The following is a 17893-nucleotide window of genomic DNA, read 5'->3' on the forward strand; positions in this document are numbered from 1 at the left end:
CTGCAAGAATACCAAGAGGAATGGATGCATTCATTAGCGTTGCTACAAAATCTGAATGAAAACTACTCCGATGGGGCCTCCAGAGTGGGGCGGTGTTCTAAAGCTGTGCCACTAGAGATTCTGGGTTCAAGTCCAGGCTCTGTCGCAGCCGGCCGCGACCGAGAGACCAATGGGGCGGTGCACAATTGGCCCAGCTTCATCCTCCAATCGCGCACTAGTGACTCCTGTGGCGGGCTGGGCGCAGTGCACGCTAACACGGTCGCCAGGTTTACGGTGTTTCCTCCGACACATTGGTGCGGCTGGCTTCCGGGTTAAGTGGGCATTGTGTCAAGAAGCAGTAAGGCTTGGTTGGGTTGTGTTTCGGAGGACACACGGACGACCTTCACCTCCCGAGTCCGTACGGGAGTTGCAGCGACAAGACTGTAACTACTAATTGGATATCATGAAAAAGGGGTAAAAAAAAATAATTAAGAACTAATCATGACATCTGAGTATTCTTCTGAGCCTCAATCTGAACCTTTTCCTCTGAGTACTAAGCACAAAAATGTGCAGTTGATCAACGTGTTCTATTCTCTCTCTCTGCAGTGAGACATTCTCCTTCGTGTTGACAGAGGTCGATGGCAGTAGGAGGAATGGCTACTGCAGGAGGTTACTGGTAAATGATCCATGGTGTCATTCATAGGACATGAGAATTATTCTCCGGTGTTTAGTTTCTCATGACATGATGTTGTTTCCTGCAGCCCAGTGGCAAAGGGGCACGGCCTCCGGAGGCCTATTGCATCATCAGCCAGGTGGCCTGCTTTGGACTCTTCTCCAAGGTGAGCGGGGAGGGCGTCATAATACGCACTCACATTATACACTGCTCAAAAAATTAAAGGGAACACTAAAATAACACATCCTAGATCTGAATGAATTAAATATTCTTATTCAAATCTTTTTTCCTTACATAGTTGAATGTGCTGACAACAAAATCACACACAAATTATCAATGGAAATCAAATTTATCAACCCATGGAGGTCTGGATTTGGAGTCGCACTCAAAATTAAAGTGGAAAACCACACTACAGGCTGATCCAATTTTGATATAATGTCCTTAAAACAAGTCAAAATGAGGCTCAGTAGTGTGTGTGTGTGTGTGTGGCCTCCACGTGCCTGTATGACCTCCCTACAACGCCTGGGCATGCTCCTGATGAGGTGGCGGATGGTCTCCTGAGGGATCTCCTCACAGACCTGGACTAAAGCATCTGCCAACTTCTGGACAGTCTGTGGTGCAACGTGGCATTGGTGGATGGAGCGAGACATGATGTCCCAGATGTGCTCAATTGGATTCAGGTCTGGGGAACGGGCGGGCCAGTCCATAGCATCAATGCCTTCCTCTTGCAGGAACTGCTGACACACTCCAGCCACATGAGGTCTAGCATTGTCTTGCATTAGGAGGAACCCAGGGCCAACCGCACCAGCATATGGTCTCACAAGGGGTCTGGGGATCTCATCTCGGTACCTAATGGCAGTCAGGCTACCTCTGGCGAGCACATGGATGTACTGGCCTGTCTCCTGGTAGTGCCTCCATGGTCTGGACTACGCTGACAGACACAGCAAACCTTCTTGCCACAGCTTGCATTGATGTGCCATCCTGGATGAGTTGCACTACCTAAGCCACTTGTGTGGGTTGTAGACTCCGTCTCATGCTACCACTAGAGTGAAAGCACCGCCAGCATTCAAAAGTGACCAAAACATCAGCCAGGAAGCATCGGAACTGAGAAGTGGTCTGTGGTCACCACCTGCAGAACCACTCCTTTATTGGGGGTGTCTTGCTAATTGCCTATAATTTCCACCTGTTGTCTATTCCATTTGCACAACAGCATGTGACATTTATTGTCAATCAGTGTTGCTTCCTAAGTGGACAGTTTGATTTCACAGAAGTGTGATTGACTTGGAGTTACATTGTGTTGTTTAAGTGTTCCCTTTATTTTATTTTATTTATTATTAGTAACTCATCCACGACCTGTCTCCCCCCCCCCCCCCCCCCCCCCCCCCCCCCCCCCCCTTTCAGAGGATATATATATATATTTGTACAGCTTTTTTGCTACATTTTACATAGGTGGTACTTTAATATACAGCAACCACATAACAATAATACATTAACAAGCTCTTTAATCCCACCCCTCAACTCTCAGCCCATCCCACCTATCACTGTGGACCACCCTCGTTTGGTTTCCATGTGCCATGTCTTTTTTTTGTTTGTGCTGTGACGTTTTACATCAATTTTGAACCTTTCTATTCCCATAGTATCCACAGATTGTGAGTTTAAAGATGACAACCTTTCCTACAAATATTATTGATTGACTATGACGTTCCAAATCGCTCAACACTGCTATTTGTAAGGTTAATTTGAAGTGAATCTTTTTTAATTCCTGAACCTGTTACCAGAAATTAGCTACACAGGGGCCATACCAAAATAAATGATCTAGTGATTGTCTGTTTGCAGCTAAATCTACAGAGCTTAGACTATGATATATATTTTATAGCATTTTGTACTATCATTTATAGTCAACAACTCAGTGTTGAATCAAATCAAATCAAATTTATTTATATAGCCCTTCGTACATCAGCTGATATCTCAAAGTGCTGTACTGAAACCCAGCCTAAAACCCCAAACAGCAAGCAATGCAGGTGTAGAAGCATGTTGAATCAAGTGTTTTTCTTGTTTCAGTTCATATACCATGTGCCTTGGAATTGGGAAATCCTAAAATCTCTTCCCATTTATTTAGCAACCTGTGGCTCAGCTGTGAGATTTTTTTTGTCCTCAAATGAAACTGTTATTTTTCTATTAATGCCAATCCTTTTCAGCCAATTTCTATATTTTAATATATGTAGACAAACAAGTTCTCTACCTTCTCCCTCTTCTACTTGCCTCATCCATTTTTGCAGTAGTGCTGCAATCAGTTGGTTGTAACTTTGGATTGAGCAGACATTCCCATATATTTTCGATAGCTGCGTAACTCCAGTTTATATTCATAATATTATTAATAAATATAATGAAATCAAGCTAGATTTTTTTTTTTTTACATTTATCAATCAGTGTATTTGATTTGAACCATAGTACAAATGATCTTTTCTGGAGGACAAAATTGTAACCAGTTTTGTATGACTTCTTTAAGAAAGGGCGATACTTTAAATAGTTTCATTTTCAATTGGTCGAAAGTTGACACTTTGTAGAAAGGCAATTTAACAAAGGATGAGCCTGCCTTAAACCCAGCTGGTTCTCCAGTAGGTTAAGTATAGCTTTTAGTGAGGTTTACTACTTTTAATAATTTTAGCCCCCAAACTTCTATTCATTATATAAATAGGCACATTTAATTTTTCTGGGTTGGCATTCCAAATAAAGTGAAGTTGCTCATATGATTAAGTAAACTGATCAGACCAAATAGTTAATCAATGGGATTTTTCTATTGAAATTTACGTTCATTTATCTTTTTAGATGAATACCAAGTATGTCTACTTCACCATCCGCTCATAGTATTGGTAAACTACAAGGTAGTGTGACATTGTCTTTTAACGATCAATACATAATATGGTAATACTTGTCATAATTGGGTTTTAGTCCAGAGAGGCTAGAAAAGTGATCAAGCTCTCAATGGGACTGTAGGGATCCAGATTGCGGACTTTAGAAAGAACTTTGGCATGCAGTTCCCCAGATCTGTGCCTCAACACGGTCCTGTCTCGGAGCTCTACGAACAATTCCTTCAACCTAATGGCTTGGTTTTTGCTCTGACATGCACTGTCAACTGTGGGACCTTTTTATATAGACCAGTGTATGCCTTACCAAATCATGTCCAATCAATTGAATTTACCACCGGTGGGTTCCAAGTTGTAGAAACATCTCAAGGATTTTCAATGGAAACAGGATGCACCGGAGTTTCATTTGGAGTGTCATAGCAAAGGGTCTGAAGACTTATGTAAATAAGGCATTTCTGTTTTTAAGTAAATACATTTGCGAACATTTCTGAAAACCTGTTTTCATTTTGTCATTATGGGATATTGTGTGTAGATTGCTGAGGAAAAATATTTAATCAATTTTAGAATAAGGCTGTAACGTAACAAAATGTGGAAAAAGTCTAGGTCTGAATACTTTCCGAAGACACTGTATTCTTAAAATATTTTGCTTCCTCTATCAATTATGTAATTTGGTGAATCGGTGGTGGTTGGAATCATTGTTCATCCTCTGTCAACCATGGTTACCTGGAAGGAAACACGTGGCGTCATCATTGCTTTGCTCAAAAAGGGCTTCACAGGCAAGGATATTGCTGCCAGTAAGATTGCACATAAATCAACCATTTATCGGATAATCAAGAACTTCAAGGAGAGCGGTTCAATTGTTGTGAAGAAGGCTTCAGGGCGCCCGAGAAAGTCCAGCAAGCGCCAGGACCGTCTCCTAAAGTTGATTCAGCTGCAGGATCGGGGCACCACCAGTACAGAGCTTGCTCAGGAACGGCAGCAGGCAGGTGTGAGTGCATATGCACGCACAGTGAGGCAAAAACTTTTGGAGGATAGCCTGGTGTAAAGAAGGGCAGCAAAGAAGCCACTTCTCTCCAGGAAAAACATCAAGAACAGACTGATATTCTGCAAAAGGTACAGGGATTGGACTGCTGAGGACTGGGGTAAAGTCATTTTCTCTGATGAATCCCCTTTCCGATTGTTTGGGGCATCCGGAAAAAAACTTGTCCGGAGAAGACAAGGTGAGCGCTACCATCAGTCCTGTGTCATGCCAACAGTAAAGCATCCTGAGACCATTCATGTGTGGGGTTTCTTTTCAGCCAAGGGAGTGGGCTCACTCACACTTTTGCCTAAACACAGCCATGAATAAAGAATAGTACCAACACATCCTCCGAGAGCAACTTCTCTCAACCATCCAGGAACAGTTTGGTGACGAACAATGGCTTTTCCAGCATGATGGAGCACCTTGCCGTAAGGCAAAAGTGATAACTAAGTGGCTCGGGGAACAAAACATTGATATTCTGGGTCCATGGCCAGGAAACTCCCCAGGCCTTAATCCCATTGAGAACTTGTGGTCAATCCTCAAGAGGCAGGTGGACAAACAAAACCCAGCAAATTCTGACAAACTCCAAGCATTGATTATGCAAGAATGGGCTGCCCAGAAGTTAATTGACAGCATGCCAGGGTGGATTGCAGGGGTCTTGAAAAAGAAGGGTCAACTCTGCAAATATTGACTTTGCATCAACTTCATGTAATTGTCAATAAAATCGTTTGACACTTATGAAATGCTTGTAATTATACTTCAGTATTCCATAGTAACATATGACAAAAATATCTAGACACTGAAGCAGCAAACTTTGTGGAAATTAATATTTTGTGTCATTCTCAACTTTTGGCCATGACTGTACTTTGCATGACACAAGTCATTTTTCCAACAATTGTTTACAGATAGATTATTTCACTTTTCACTGTATCACAATTCCAGTGGGTCAGAAGTTTACATGCACTAAGTTGACTGTGCCTTTAAACAAATTGGGAAATTCCAGAAAATGATGTCATGGCTTTAGAAGCTTCTGATAGGCTAATTAACATCATTTGAGTCAATTGGAGGTGTACCTGTGGATGTATTTCAAGGCCTACGTTCAAACTCAGTGCTTCTTTACTTGACATCATGGGAAAATCAAAAGACATCAGCCAAGACCTCAGAAAACAAATTGTTGACCTCCAAGTCTGGTTCATCCTTGGGAGCAATTTCCAAACGCCTGAAGGTACCACGTTCATCTGTACAAACAATAGTACGCAAGTATAAACACCATGGGACCACGCAGCCGTCATACCGCTCAGGAAGAAGAGATGAACGTACTTTGGTGCAAAAAGTGCAAATCAATCCCAGAACAACAGCAAAGGACCTTGTGAAGATGCTGGAGGAAACGGGTACAAAAGTATCTATATCCAGTAAAAATGAGTCCTATATCGACAACCTGAAAGGCCGCTCAGCAAGGATGAAGTCACTGCTCCAAAACTGCCATTAAAAAGCCAGACTACAGTTTGCAACTGCACATGGGGGCAAAGTGTGTACTTTTTGGAGAAATATCCTCTGGTCTGATGAAACGAAAATAGAACTGTTTGGCCATAATGACCATCGTTATGTTTGGAGGAAAAAGGGGGAGGATAACAAGCCGAAAACCACCATCCCAACCGTGAAGCACAGGGGTGGCAACGTAGGGTTGCTTAGCTGCAAGAGGGACTGGTGCTCTTCACAAAATAGATGGCATTATGAGGGGAAATTGTGGATATATTGAAGCAACATCTCAAGACATCAGTCAGGAAGTTAAAGCTTGGTTGAAAATAGGTCTTCCAAATGGACAATGACCCCAAGCATACTTCCAAATTTGTGGCAAAATGGCTTAAGGACAACAAACTCAAGGTATTGGAGTGGCCATCACAAAGCCCTGACCTCAATCCTATAGAACATTTCTGGGCAGAACTGATAATGCGTGTGCGATCAAGGAGGCCTACAAACCTGACTCAGTTGCACCAGCTCTGTCAGGAGGAATGGGTCAAAGTTCACAACTTATTGTGGGAGGCTACCCAAAATGTTTGACCCAAGTTAAACCATTTAAAGGCAGTGCTACCAAATACTAATTGAGTGTATGTAAACTTCTGAACCACTGGGAATGTGATGAAAGAAATAAAAACTGAAATAAGTCATCTCTCTACTAGTATTCTGACATTTCACATTCTTAAAATAAAGTGGCAATCCTAACTGACCTATGACAAGGAATGTGTACTTGGATTAAATGTCAGGAATTGGGAAACTGAGTTTAAATATATTTGGCCAAGGTGTATGTAAACTTTCGACTTCAGCGGTAGCTCATGTAAAAACATAATACACTTCTCACTTAGAAGTGCTTCCATAAGCCAGTTATTGTGCTGGCTCTACCATTTAACTTTAGTCAGTTTAACCCAGTGTTAACCAATCCAGCAGCACACTAATATAGACAACAAACCTGTTGACAATAACCAATCCATCTGCCGGTGTGTATCGGAACAATATTCCGTTTACATTTTTAAGATCTCTATTTTTTAAATGGAAAAAAGATAATGGCACATTAGGATCGTATAGCTTAAATTCTATTCGTTCCGATTCACATCCCCAAAATGCGCCGCACTATATAACCGCTTTTAAGTCCTAGTATACCCTGATTCTTACAATTGTGCCATTATTATGTCAAACTCAAAAAAACAACCTTGGTTTTGTATTTTACTACCTGTGCAGTCTTCAAATTTAAATAAACAAACAAAAAAAAGGAAAAAGATCAGCCTTACCCTCCTTAGTCTTCCCCTAGATCCAAACCTGATTTTAAGTCCAAAGTTCCATATTGCATAAGTTAAAAAAATTAATTCATCATACCCATTTCTCCTTCCCCTAAATCCAACTTTATTTTAAGTCCACACGGTTCTGCACTGCATGAATCAAAATATTTAAACACTTAATACACATTGCACCACATTACAATCATGTATCAGGGACGATTTCAGCAGGAGGTAGCTATCACTCACAGCCACGTTGTAATCTTCGAGTCCTTGAACTCTTGGTTGTTTATGTACAATTTATCGACCAGTAGACATTCTGCTTCTCTGCTCTGAGACTTGAAAGTGGGGTACAGGGCATGTCTTCTCTCCGCTATTGAATGGGGAAATTGTTCATTAACAGAGAATGGGGTGTTCTTCAGCTCCATGCCCTGTTGTAGGGTGACTTCTAACCCTTACAGTAGATGATCTATGCTGCGGCAGGCAAGTAGTGGTGAGTCAGACGAAGAGAAAAACGGGCTGGTCTAGTAATGACATTCCCTACTACTTCATTAGGCCAAAATTCCAGGATGAGTCAAACTGTTTATGAACAACTATATTTAGAACCTGAGAGCCACTCTTCTACATACACTGACTAGTTGGGATAAGTGTTAACTAGATGAGTATAGCATTCATCAAAAGTCAGGTTGCAATACATATACATAGGGCTGATGACACATTCTAAATGGTAGGCCTAATATGGAGGCTGGTCTACCCATAACAGAGCTTTATTACAGTGTGATTGGTGCTCACAATTTATATAATTCTAAATGTGTTTTTCAGATCTTTGATGAGGTGGAGAAGCGCAGGCAGATCTCCATGGCGATGATCTATCCATTCATGCAGAGCCTGAGGGAGGCGCCGTTCCCTGCTCCTGGAAACACTGTCAAGATCAAGAGCTTCATACCAGAGTCTGGAACAGAGGTATGGAGTATTTATAATGAATCCCCATTAGTTCCTGCCAATGCAGCAGCTACTCTTCCTGGGCTCCAGCTAAATTAAGGCAGTTTATACAATTTTCAAAACATTACAATACATTCACAGATTTCACAACACACTGTGTGCCCTCAGGCCCCTACTCCACCACTACCACACCTACAGTACTAAATCCACGTGTATGTATGTTATCGTGTGTGTCTGTGCCAATGTTTGTTGCTTCACAGTCCCCGCTGTTCCGTAAGTTTTTTTGTGGTTTTTTAAAATGTAATTTTAATGCTTGCATCAGTTACTTGATGTGTAATAGTTCCATGTCGTCATGGCTCTATGTAGTACTGTGTGCCTCCCATAGTCTGTTCTGGACTTTTGGACTGTGAAGAGACCTCTTGTGGCATGTCTTGTGGGGTATGGATGGGGGTGTCTGAGCTGTGTGCCAGTAGTTTAGACAGACAGATCGGTGCTTTCAACATGCCAATACCTCTCATAAATAAAAGTAGTGATGAAGTCAATCTCTTTTCCACTTTCAGCCAGGAGAGATTGACATGCACATGATTAATATTAGCTCTCTGTGTACATCCAAGGGCCAGCCGGGCTGCCCTGTTCTGAACCAATTGCGATTTTCTTTTTTTTGTGGCACCTGACCACACGACTGAACAGTAGTCAAGGTGCGACAAAACTCGGGCCTGTAGGACCTGCCTTGTTGATAATGTTGTTAAGAAGGCAGAGTAACGCTTTATTATGGACAGACTTCTCCCCATCTTAGCTATTACGGCATCGATATGTTTTGACCATGACAGTTTACAATCTAGGGTTACTCCAAGCAGTTTAGTCATCTCAACTTGCTCAATTTCCACATTATTTATTACAAGATTTAGTTGAGGTTTAGTGAGTGTTTTGTTCCAAATACAATGCTTTTAGTTTTAGAAATCGTTAGGGCTAACTTATTCCCTGCCATCCACTCTGAAACTAACTGCAGCTTTTTGTTGAGTTTTGCAGTCAATTCGGTAGCTGACATTCATAGTGAGTCATTCACATACATAGACACGCTGGCTTTACTCAGTCAGTGGCATGTTGTTAGTAAAAATTGTAATAAAGCAAGGGGCCTAAACTTCTAAGCTGGGGAATTCCTGATTCTAACTGGATTATATTTGAGGCTACCATTAGTATATAATTAATGGGAGGGCACTGGGACTTGTGCCTGCATGTACGTTAGCTAGATTAGCTAACTAAAGTACTAGCCAGTTGGCTTCGAGGAAAGAAGAAAAATCGAATTAAATATCTGAAGTGATCGCTACATCATTTGGATACTGCTTTAAAGCAAATATCTGCAGCATTAGTAAAGATGTGATCAATACATGTTGATGAATTCATTCCTGTGCTGTTTGTAACTACGCTGGTAGGTTGACTGACAACCTGATCCAGGTTGCAGACACTGGTTACAGTTTGAAGCTTTTTCTTGAGTGAGCAGCTTGATGAAAGCCAGTCGGTTTTTAGGTCACCCAGAAAATATACCTCTGTTGATTTCACACACAGATACTGACTGTTAGCTGTGGAGCACTTCACAAAATAGATGGCATCATGAGGCAGGAAAATTATGTGGATATATTGAAGCAACATCTCAAGACATCAGTCAGGAAGTTAAAGCTTGGTTGCAAATGTCTTCCAAATGGACAATGACCCCAAGCATACTTCCGAAGGTGTGGCAAAATGGCTTAAGGACAACAAAGTCGAGGTATTGGAGTGGCCATCACAAAGCCCTGACCTCAATCCTATAGAACATTTCTGTGCAGAACTGAAGAAGCGTGTGTGAGCAAGGAGGCCTAGAAACCTGACTCCGTTACACCAGCTCTGTCAGGAGAAATGTGCCAAAATTCACGCAACTTATTGTGGGAAGCTTGTGTGCTACCCAACACGTTTGACCCAAGTTAAACACTTTAAAGGCAATGCTACCAAATACTAATTGGGTGTATGTAAACTTCTGACCCACTGGGAATGTGATGAAAGAAATACAAGCTGAAATAAATAAATAATTCTCTCTACTATTATTCTGGCATTTCACATTCTTAAAATAAAGTGGTGATTTTCTGGGTTGCTTGATTGATAAGCGTCCCAGTAAAGCATTAAAAACAGAGGTAGAATTACTCATGTTATTTACATAGGAGCTGATAGTGCAGGGTGAACTGCATGAAGTGGTCCTCCTACTATTGCACACCGCCTCAGTGCTAACAATGTAACTCTAACTCTGGCTTATATGCTCATGATTACTGCTTACATTAGCTGTAGGATAAACGGATGTATTTGACGCAATTAGGGATACATAAATTAAATGACTTGCATTGTTTGCCAATGCCCCTAAGATCATGCATTATGACGACTCATTGTCACAATGGTAGGGATTAATTGAGCTGGTCTTGGATCATTTACCAGTCATTGTTTCAACGCAGCCTTGAAATGCCTGGACAGAGTCCAGGAGCCAAGATGATTTGGATGGACTCCGTCATTCCTGTAGAGTATCTTCTGTTTCCAGAAGGTGTCAAAGTTATCAATAACGGGTATTTAACTCAATTCCTAGAGGATTGTGTGTCTTCTGTTTTTTGTTAATTCCTTTAAATTCATGGCCAATTAAAACCTAGTGAACCAGGTGAGGGGAGTTCCTAATTAATCAATAACCTTCATCGATCAATCGAGTACAGAGAAGGAGCAAAAACCCGCAGCTCTTGAGGACACTTGGAGTTTGGAGACACACACAAAGCCCTTGGCATCACGATGAGGATCAAGACCTTCATCCTAGAGTCCAACACTGAAAGAGAGCTCTCAGATCTCTCTCGCTCTCTCTCTCTTCCTGAAGACCTTTTGTCTCTCTGTTCCTGGCCTGTGTGTCTCCAGGTCATCAGTTTGACAAGGCCGTTGGACTCGTGGTTGGAGCATGTGGATTTCCGGACACTGTTCCGCTGTCTCACAGACGAGGAGGTGCTGCGGGTGTTTGCCTCCACCGTTCTCGAACGACGAATCATCTTCATGGCTGACGAACTCAGGTGCAGTACCAACCCTAATCCTAACGCCAAAAGGACATCACTGAGCCTGGGTTGTCTGGGACAAGGGCAGGCCTGTTGTCTGCATGTTGAATGGGTGTAAAGTTTGTACCTGCTTCCCCTCCTACAGTACCCTGTCCCAGGTGTTGCATGCGGTTGCGGCGCTGCTCTATCCGTTCACATGGCAACACACCTTCATCTCCATCGTTCCTTCAGTGCTGATTGATGTCGTCATGGCACCCACTCCCTACCTGCTTGGTGTGCAAAAGAACAAACTGGATGATGTCATTGACCAGAGCGACGTGAGTGTGTATGGCAGAGGGAAATGTGTTTTGTATACGTACTGTACACGTTGGCTTCAGAAAATACTATTTGATGAAATGTTTTGGGGACAAAGACTGATTTTTAAAGAAAGTTAAGGGCAGTTGCTGATTGCTGTAAACAATGTTTTACTGTTATGTTTGGGATCAGGCATTCCTGTCTCTACACTGTGACTGACTGCAGATGGGAGAATATATATCCAGTGACACTCATTAAGCTACCACTAAAACAATTACAGCCTATGGAATCCAGCCAGTGTGCGTATTATCTCCGACCTGAAGATTTTGTGTGTGTATTTCTGTCTTATAAACAGATGCTCATTGTAGATCTGACAGAGGGAGCAGAGAACACCTTCATCACTTGTGTAAGTATTGCATGCCCCATATTTCCCCTCAAGTTCATAAACAAAAGTACATAAATAAACTAAAACGCTTATCTCACAATCAGATTAGTAAACTAGCGTCACTACTCCCATGATTCTAATTTTGAAAGCCAACTTGATCGTGTGTGGTTCAGACCAGTTCAGTTCAAATGTTCTTCCCTGTCTGGCTGAATGTGTGTATACTCAGAAATACCAAAACATTCTCGCTGGTCTGGCAACAACCTCTCAGATTCCTCTGTCCTCTCTTTGGCACAGATAGGAGACGAGAGCACCATCCTACCAGAGAAACTACAGGAGGAGCTTCTCCAGGCCTTGTGTTGCAGGAAAGACAACTCCAGTGAGTGAACCCATTCTCCATTTTTTTTCTGATGACTGACTAGAATTTTTACTCTTGTTTATAGGGCTTAAGAGGATTCTGTAAACACAGTGACTCCGGCTTTCATTCGATTTGAGATAAGACGGACTCCATCAGCAACAAATCAAACCACATGAGGCAGTATCGTAGTTTATAAAACCCAATGATAGAAGTGAGATCCTCTATCATAGTCCATACAAACCCAATGATAGAAGTGAGATCCTCTGTGCAGAATGAGAGAAATAATGAGGTGGATGTGCAAAGAAATGTTCTGGATGGTTGCTGTAATATGAACATAAACCTCTCACATACCACACAGTATGAACCCTGGAATGTCCCAAGTTTATGCTAGTCTGAGTGTGTGTGTGGGAGGGTTGTGATGTTGGAGAAAATACTGTAGAAACATACACCCAGGGTTTGACCAGAGTCACGACCCTGGAAATTCTATTCTGGATACTGTTGACGGTGCCTAAGTGGATTCAGACACAGATGCACTTCTGAAATCCCTCAGTGCTCACACACAAACCCAACCCCCATCCACACACATGCCAATCCACCATGTGTTGTGGTTGCCATACAGCTTAACAAAGTTGTCTTGGAGGCTTTCCAAACTATGATTGTGTCAACAACATATTGGCTATCTCAAAGAAGACGCCACTGAAAAACTGACAGTCTTCTGTACACTTTGTGTCCAGCCTCAGAATATATGAGGGGTGTTGTCTGAGGCCTTTCAACCAGTGTTTGTAGACACCTCAGCATCCTGACTGTATCACCTGTATTCTCTGTACTCTGTGTTTTCTATCTAGCCTCGGAGGAGTTGAATAAGGTGGTCTCGGAGGCCTTCCTCTCCTTCTTTGTGAAGACTGTGGGTCACTTCCCCTCCCATGTTAAACGCAGAAGCGGCGGGCAGCCTGGAGTATTCCAGATCAACAGCTTCTGCAAGGCCTCCGAGCCGAAGGCCAGCCGCCAATTTGTCAAACGCTTCATCCAGACACAGATGTTTGACCTCTTCATCCAGGAAGTGGAGAGACAGCCCACACAGGAAGGTCTGGTTGCATCACTTTCTGAAACAATAGTATGGAATAGAATAGACTACAACTTGAATTTAATTTGGTTTATTTGGATAGGGACAAGTACAAACACATTGAATAAACAATGGTCCAGTGAATGTCTTTCTAAGGTTCTAATAGAAACAAAAGAAAGAAATGCATAATCACTAAATCACATATCACTACATTAACGCAATTATATGCACAAAGTAAATATCATACATACAGTGAGCTCAAAGTATTTTTTTTATTTCCCCTTTTATTTAACCTGGTAGGCAAGTTGAGAACAAGTTCTAATTTACAATTGCGACCTGGCCAAGATAACGCAAAGCAGTTCGACACATACGACACAGAGTTAAACATGGAGTAAAACAAACATAGTCAATAATACAATAGAAAAATAAGTCTGTATACAATGTGAGCAAGTGAGGTGAGATAAGGGAGGTAAAGGCAAAAAAAAAAGGCCATGGTAGTGAAGTAAATACAATATAGCAAGTAAAACACTGGAATGGTTGATTTGCAGTGGAAGAATGTGCAAAGTAGAGAGAAGTAATGGGGTGCAAAGGAGCAAAATAAATAAATACAGTAGGGGAAGAGGTAGTTGTTTGGGCTAAATTATAGATGGGCTATGTACAGGTGCAGTAATCTGTGAGCTGCTCTGACAGCTGGTGCTTAAAGCTAGTGAGGGAGATAAGTGTTTCCAGTTTCAGAGATTTTTGTAGTTCGTTCCAGTCATTGGCAGCAGGGAACTGGAAGGAGAGGCGGCCAAAGGAAGAATTGTAATTGAACTCTATCAGAGAAGTAGTTGGTGAACCAGGCGAGGCAATCATTTGAGAAACCAAGGCTGTCGAGTCAACCGATGAGGATGTGGTGATTGACAGTCAAAAGCCTTGGCCAGGTCAATGAATACAGCTGCACAGTATTGTTTCTTATCGATGGCGGTTAAGATATCGATTAGGACCTTGAGCGTGGCTGTGGTGCACCCATGACCAGCTCTGAAACCAGATTGCATAGCGGAGAAGGTATGGTGGGATTCAAAATGGTCGGTAATCTGTTTTGTTGACTTGGCTTTCGAAGACCTTAGAAAGGCAGGGTAGGATAGATATAGGTCTGTAGCAGTTTGGGTCAAGAGTGTCCCCCCCTTTGAAGAGGGGGATGACCGCAGCTGCTTTCCAATCTTTGTGAATCTCAGACGACACGAGAGGTTGAACAGGCTAGTAATAGGGGTTGCAACAATTTCAGCAGATAATTTTAGAAAGAAAGGGTCCAGATTGTCTTGCCCGTCTGATTTGTAGGGGTCCAGATTTTGCAGCTCTTTCAGAACATCAGCTGACTGGATTTGGGAGAAGGAGAAATGGGGAAGGCTTGGGCGAGTTGCTGTGGGGGGGTGCAGTGCTGTTGACCGGGGTAGGGGTAGCCAGGTGGGAAGCATGGCCTGCTGTAGAAAAATGCTTGTTGAAATTCTCAATTATAGTGGATTTATCGGCGGTGACAGTGTTTCCTATCCTCCTTGCAGTGGGCAGCTGGGAGGAGGTATTCTTATTCTCCATGGACTCCATGTCCCAGAACTTTTTTGAATTTGTGTTGCAGAAAGCAAATTTCTGCTTGAAAAAGCTAGCCTTGGCTTTTCTAACTGCCCGTGTATATTGGTTTCTAGCTTCCCTGAGAAGTTGCATATCACGGGGGCTGTTCGATGCTAATGCAGAACGCCATAGGATGTTTTTGTGTTGGTTAAGTGCATTCAGGTCTGGAGAGAACCAAGGGCTATATCTGTTCCTGGTTCTAAATTTCTTGAATGGGGCATGCTTATTTAACATGGTGAGGAAGGCATTTTTTTAAAAATAACAAGGCATCCTCTACTGATGGGATGAGCTCAATATCCTTCCAGGATACCCCGGCCAGGTCGATTAGAAAGGCCTGCTCGCTGAAGTGTTTCAGGGAGCGTTTGACAGTGATGAGTGGAGGTGATATCTATGAGGGTGCCCGTGTTTACGGCTTTGGGGTGGTACCTGGTAGGTTCATTGATCATTTGTGTGAGATTGAGGGCATCAAGCTTAGATTGTAGGATGGCTGGGGTGTTAAGCATGTTCCAGTTTAGGTCGCCTAGCAGCACGAGCTCTGAAGATTGATGGGGGGCAATCAGTTCACATATGGTGTCCAGAGCACAGCTGGGGGCAGAGGGTGGTCTATAGCAGGCGGCAATGGTGAGAGACTTGTTTTTAGAGAGGTGGATTTTTAAAAGTAGAAGTTCAAATTGTTTGGGTACAGACCTGGATAGAATTGGGACAGTAACATGTTCCTTTTTTTGGCTCTGTACTCCAGCACTTTGGATTTGAAATGATACATTGATTGAGGTTAAGTGCATACTGTCAGCTTGCATTTGAGTGTGTTTTCATCGATATTGGGTAAGCCGTTCAGAAATTACAGCACTTCTTGTACATGGTCCCCCCATTTTTGGGGACCAAAATAATTGGGATATGGATAGTCCTGAATTGGCCGTAAATAATGAGTGAGGAAGTTACAGACCCACAAATATAAACTCAGCAAAAAAAGAAATGTCCCGTTTTCAGGACCCTATCCTTCAAAAATAATCTGTAAAAATCCAAATAACTTCACACATCTTCATTGTAAAGGGTTTAAACACGGTTTCCCATGCTTGTCCAACGAACCATAAACAATTAATGAACATGTACCTGTGGAACGGTCGTTAAGGTCACATTTATGAAAACTTAGGACACTAAAGAGGACTTTCTACTGACTCTGAAAAACACCAAAAGAAAGATGCCCAGTGTCCCTGCTAATCTGCGCAAACGTGCATTAAGCATGCTGCAAGGAGGCATGAGGACTGCAGATGTGGCCAGGGCAATACATTGCAATGTCCGTACTGTGAGATGTTTAAGACAGAGCTACAGGTGGACAGTTACCCCACATCATTTGAGTCAATTGGAGCCTCTTTGTTTGACGACATGGGAAAATCAAAAGAAATGAGCCAAGACCTCAGGAAAAAAATTGTAAACCTCCAAGTCTGGTTCATCCTTGAGCAATTTCCAACCGCCTGAAGGTACCACGTTCATCTGTACAAACAATAGTAAGCAAGTATAAACACCATGGGACCATGCAGCCGTCATACCGCTCAGGAAGTAGATGTGTTCTGTCTCCTAGAGATGAACGTACTTTGGTACGAAAAGTGCAAATCAATCCCAGAACAACAGCAAAGGACCTTGTGAAGATGCTGGAGGAAACGGGTACAAAAGTATCTATATCCACAGTAAAACGAGTCGTATATTTTATTTATCCGTTATTTTACCAGGTAAGTTGACTGAGAACACGTTCTCATTTGCAGAAACGACCTGGGGAATAGTTACAGGGAAGAAGAGGGGGATGAATGAGCCAATTGTAAACTAGGGATTATTAGGTGACCGTGATGGTTTGAGGGCCAGATTGGGAATTTAGCCAGGACACCGGGGTTAACACCCCTACTCTTACAATAAGTGCCATGGGATCTTTAATGACCTCAGAGTCAGGACACCCATTTAACGTCCCATCTGAAAGACGGCACCCTACAGAGGGCAGTGTCCCCAATCACTGCCCTGGGGCATTGAGATATTTTTTTAGACCAGAGGAAAGAGTGCCTCCTCCTGGCCCTCCAACACCACCTCCAGGAGCATCTGGTATCCCATCTAGGGACTGACTAGGACCAACCCTGCTTAGCTTCAGAAGCAAGTCAGCAGTGGTATGCAGGGTGATATGCTGCTGGAAAATGTATGTCAACATGATCTGAAAGGCCGCTCAGCAAGGAAGAAGCCACTGCTCCAAAACCGCCATAAAAAAGCCAGACTATGGTTTGCAACTGGATATGGGGACAAAGATTGTACTTTTTGGATAAATGTCCTCTGGTCTGATGAAACAAAAATAGAACTGTTTGGCCATAATGACCATTTATGTTTGGAGGAAAAAAGGGGAGATTTGCAAGCCCGAAGAACTATCCCAACCGTGAAGCACGGGGGTGGCAGCATCATGTGGTGGTGCTGTGCTGCAGGAAGGGCTGGTGCACTTCACAAAATAGATGGCATCATGAGGTAGGGAAATTATGTGGATATATTGAAGCAACCTCTCAAGACAACATTCAGGAAGTTAAAGCTTGGTCGCAAATAGGTCTTCCAAATGGACATTGACCCCAAGCATACTTCCAAAGGTGTGGCAAAATGGCTTAAGGACAACAAAGTCAAGGTATTGGAGTGGCCATCACAAAGCCCTTAACTCAATCCTATAGAACATTTGTGGGCAGAACTAAGTGTGTGCGAGCAAGGAGGCCTACAAACCTGACTCGGTTACAGGAGGAATGCGCCAAAATTCACCCAACTTATTCTGGGAAGCTTGTGAAAGGCTACCTGAAACATTTGACCCAAGTTAAACCATTTAAAGGCAGTGCAACCAAATGCTAATTGAGTATATGTAAACTTCTGAC

General features: G+C 42.6%; 1 protein-coding gene across 2 annotated transcripts in view; it reads left to right on the forward strand.

Annotated features, from left to right (window-relative positions):
• Window positions 1-17893, forward strand: part of LOC110528380 (DENN domain-containing protein 2D) — a 33501-nt gene that overhangs the window by 10299 nt on the left and 5309 nt on the right. For both annotated transcript variants that reach the window (XM_036983974.1, XM_021610400.2), the window contains 8 exons: window positions 586-655; window positions 741-818; window positions 8134-8274; window positions 11173-11321; window positions 11449-11620; window positions 11953-12003; window positions 12277-12358; window positions 13183-13422. In XM_036983974.1, coding sequence (XP_036839869.1) covers window positions 586-655; window positions 741-818; window positions 8134-8274; window positions 11173-11321; window positions 11449-11620; window positions 11953-12003; window positions 12277-12358; window positions 13183-13422 — 983 coding nt within the window. The remainder of the gene's footprint in view (window positions 1-585; window positions 656-740; window positions 819-8133; window positions 8275-11172; window positions 11322-11448; window positions 11621-11952; window positions 12004-12276; window positions 12359-13182; window positions 13423-17893) is intronic.

Source organism: Oncorhynchus mykiss, chromosome 7 (assembly GCF_013265735.2).
Source record: "Oncorhynchus mykiss isolate Arlee chromosome 7, USDA_OmykA_1.1, whole genome shotgun sequence".
NCBI lineage: Eukaryota > Metazoa > Chordata > Actinopteri > Salmoniformes > Salmonidae > Oncorhynchus > Oncorhynchus mykiss.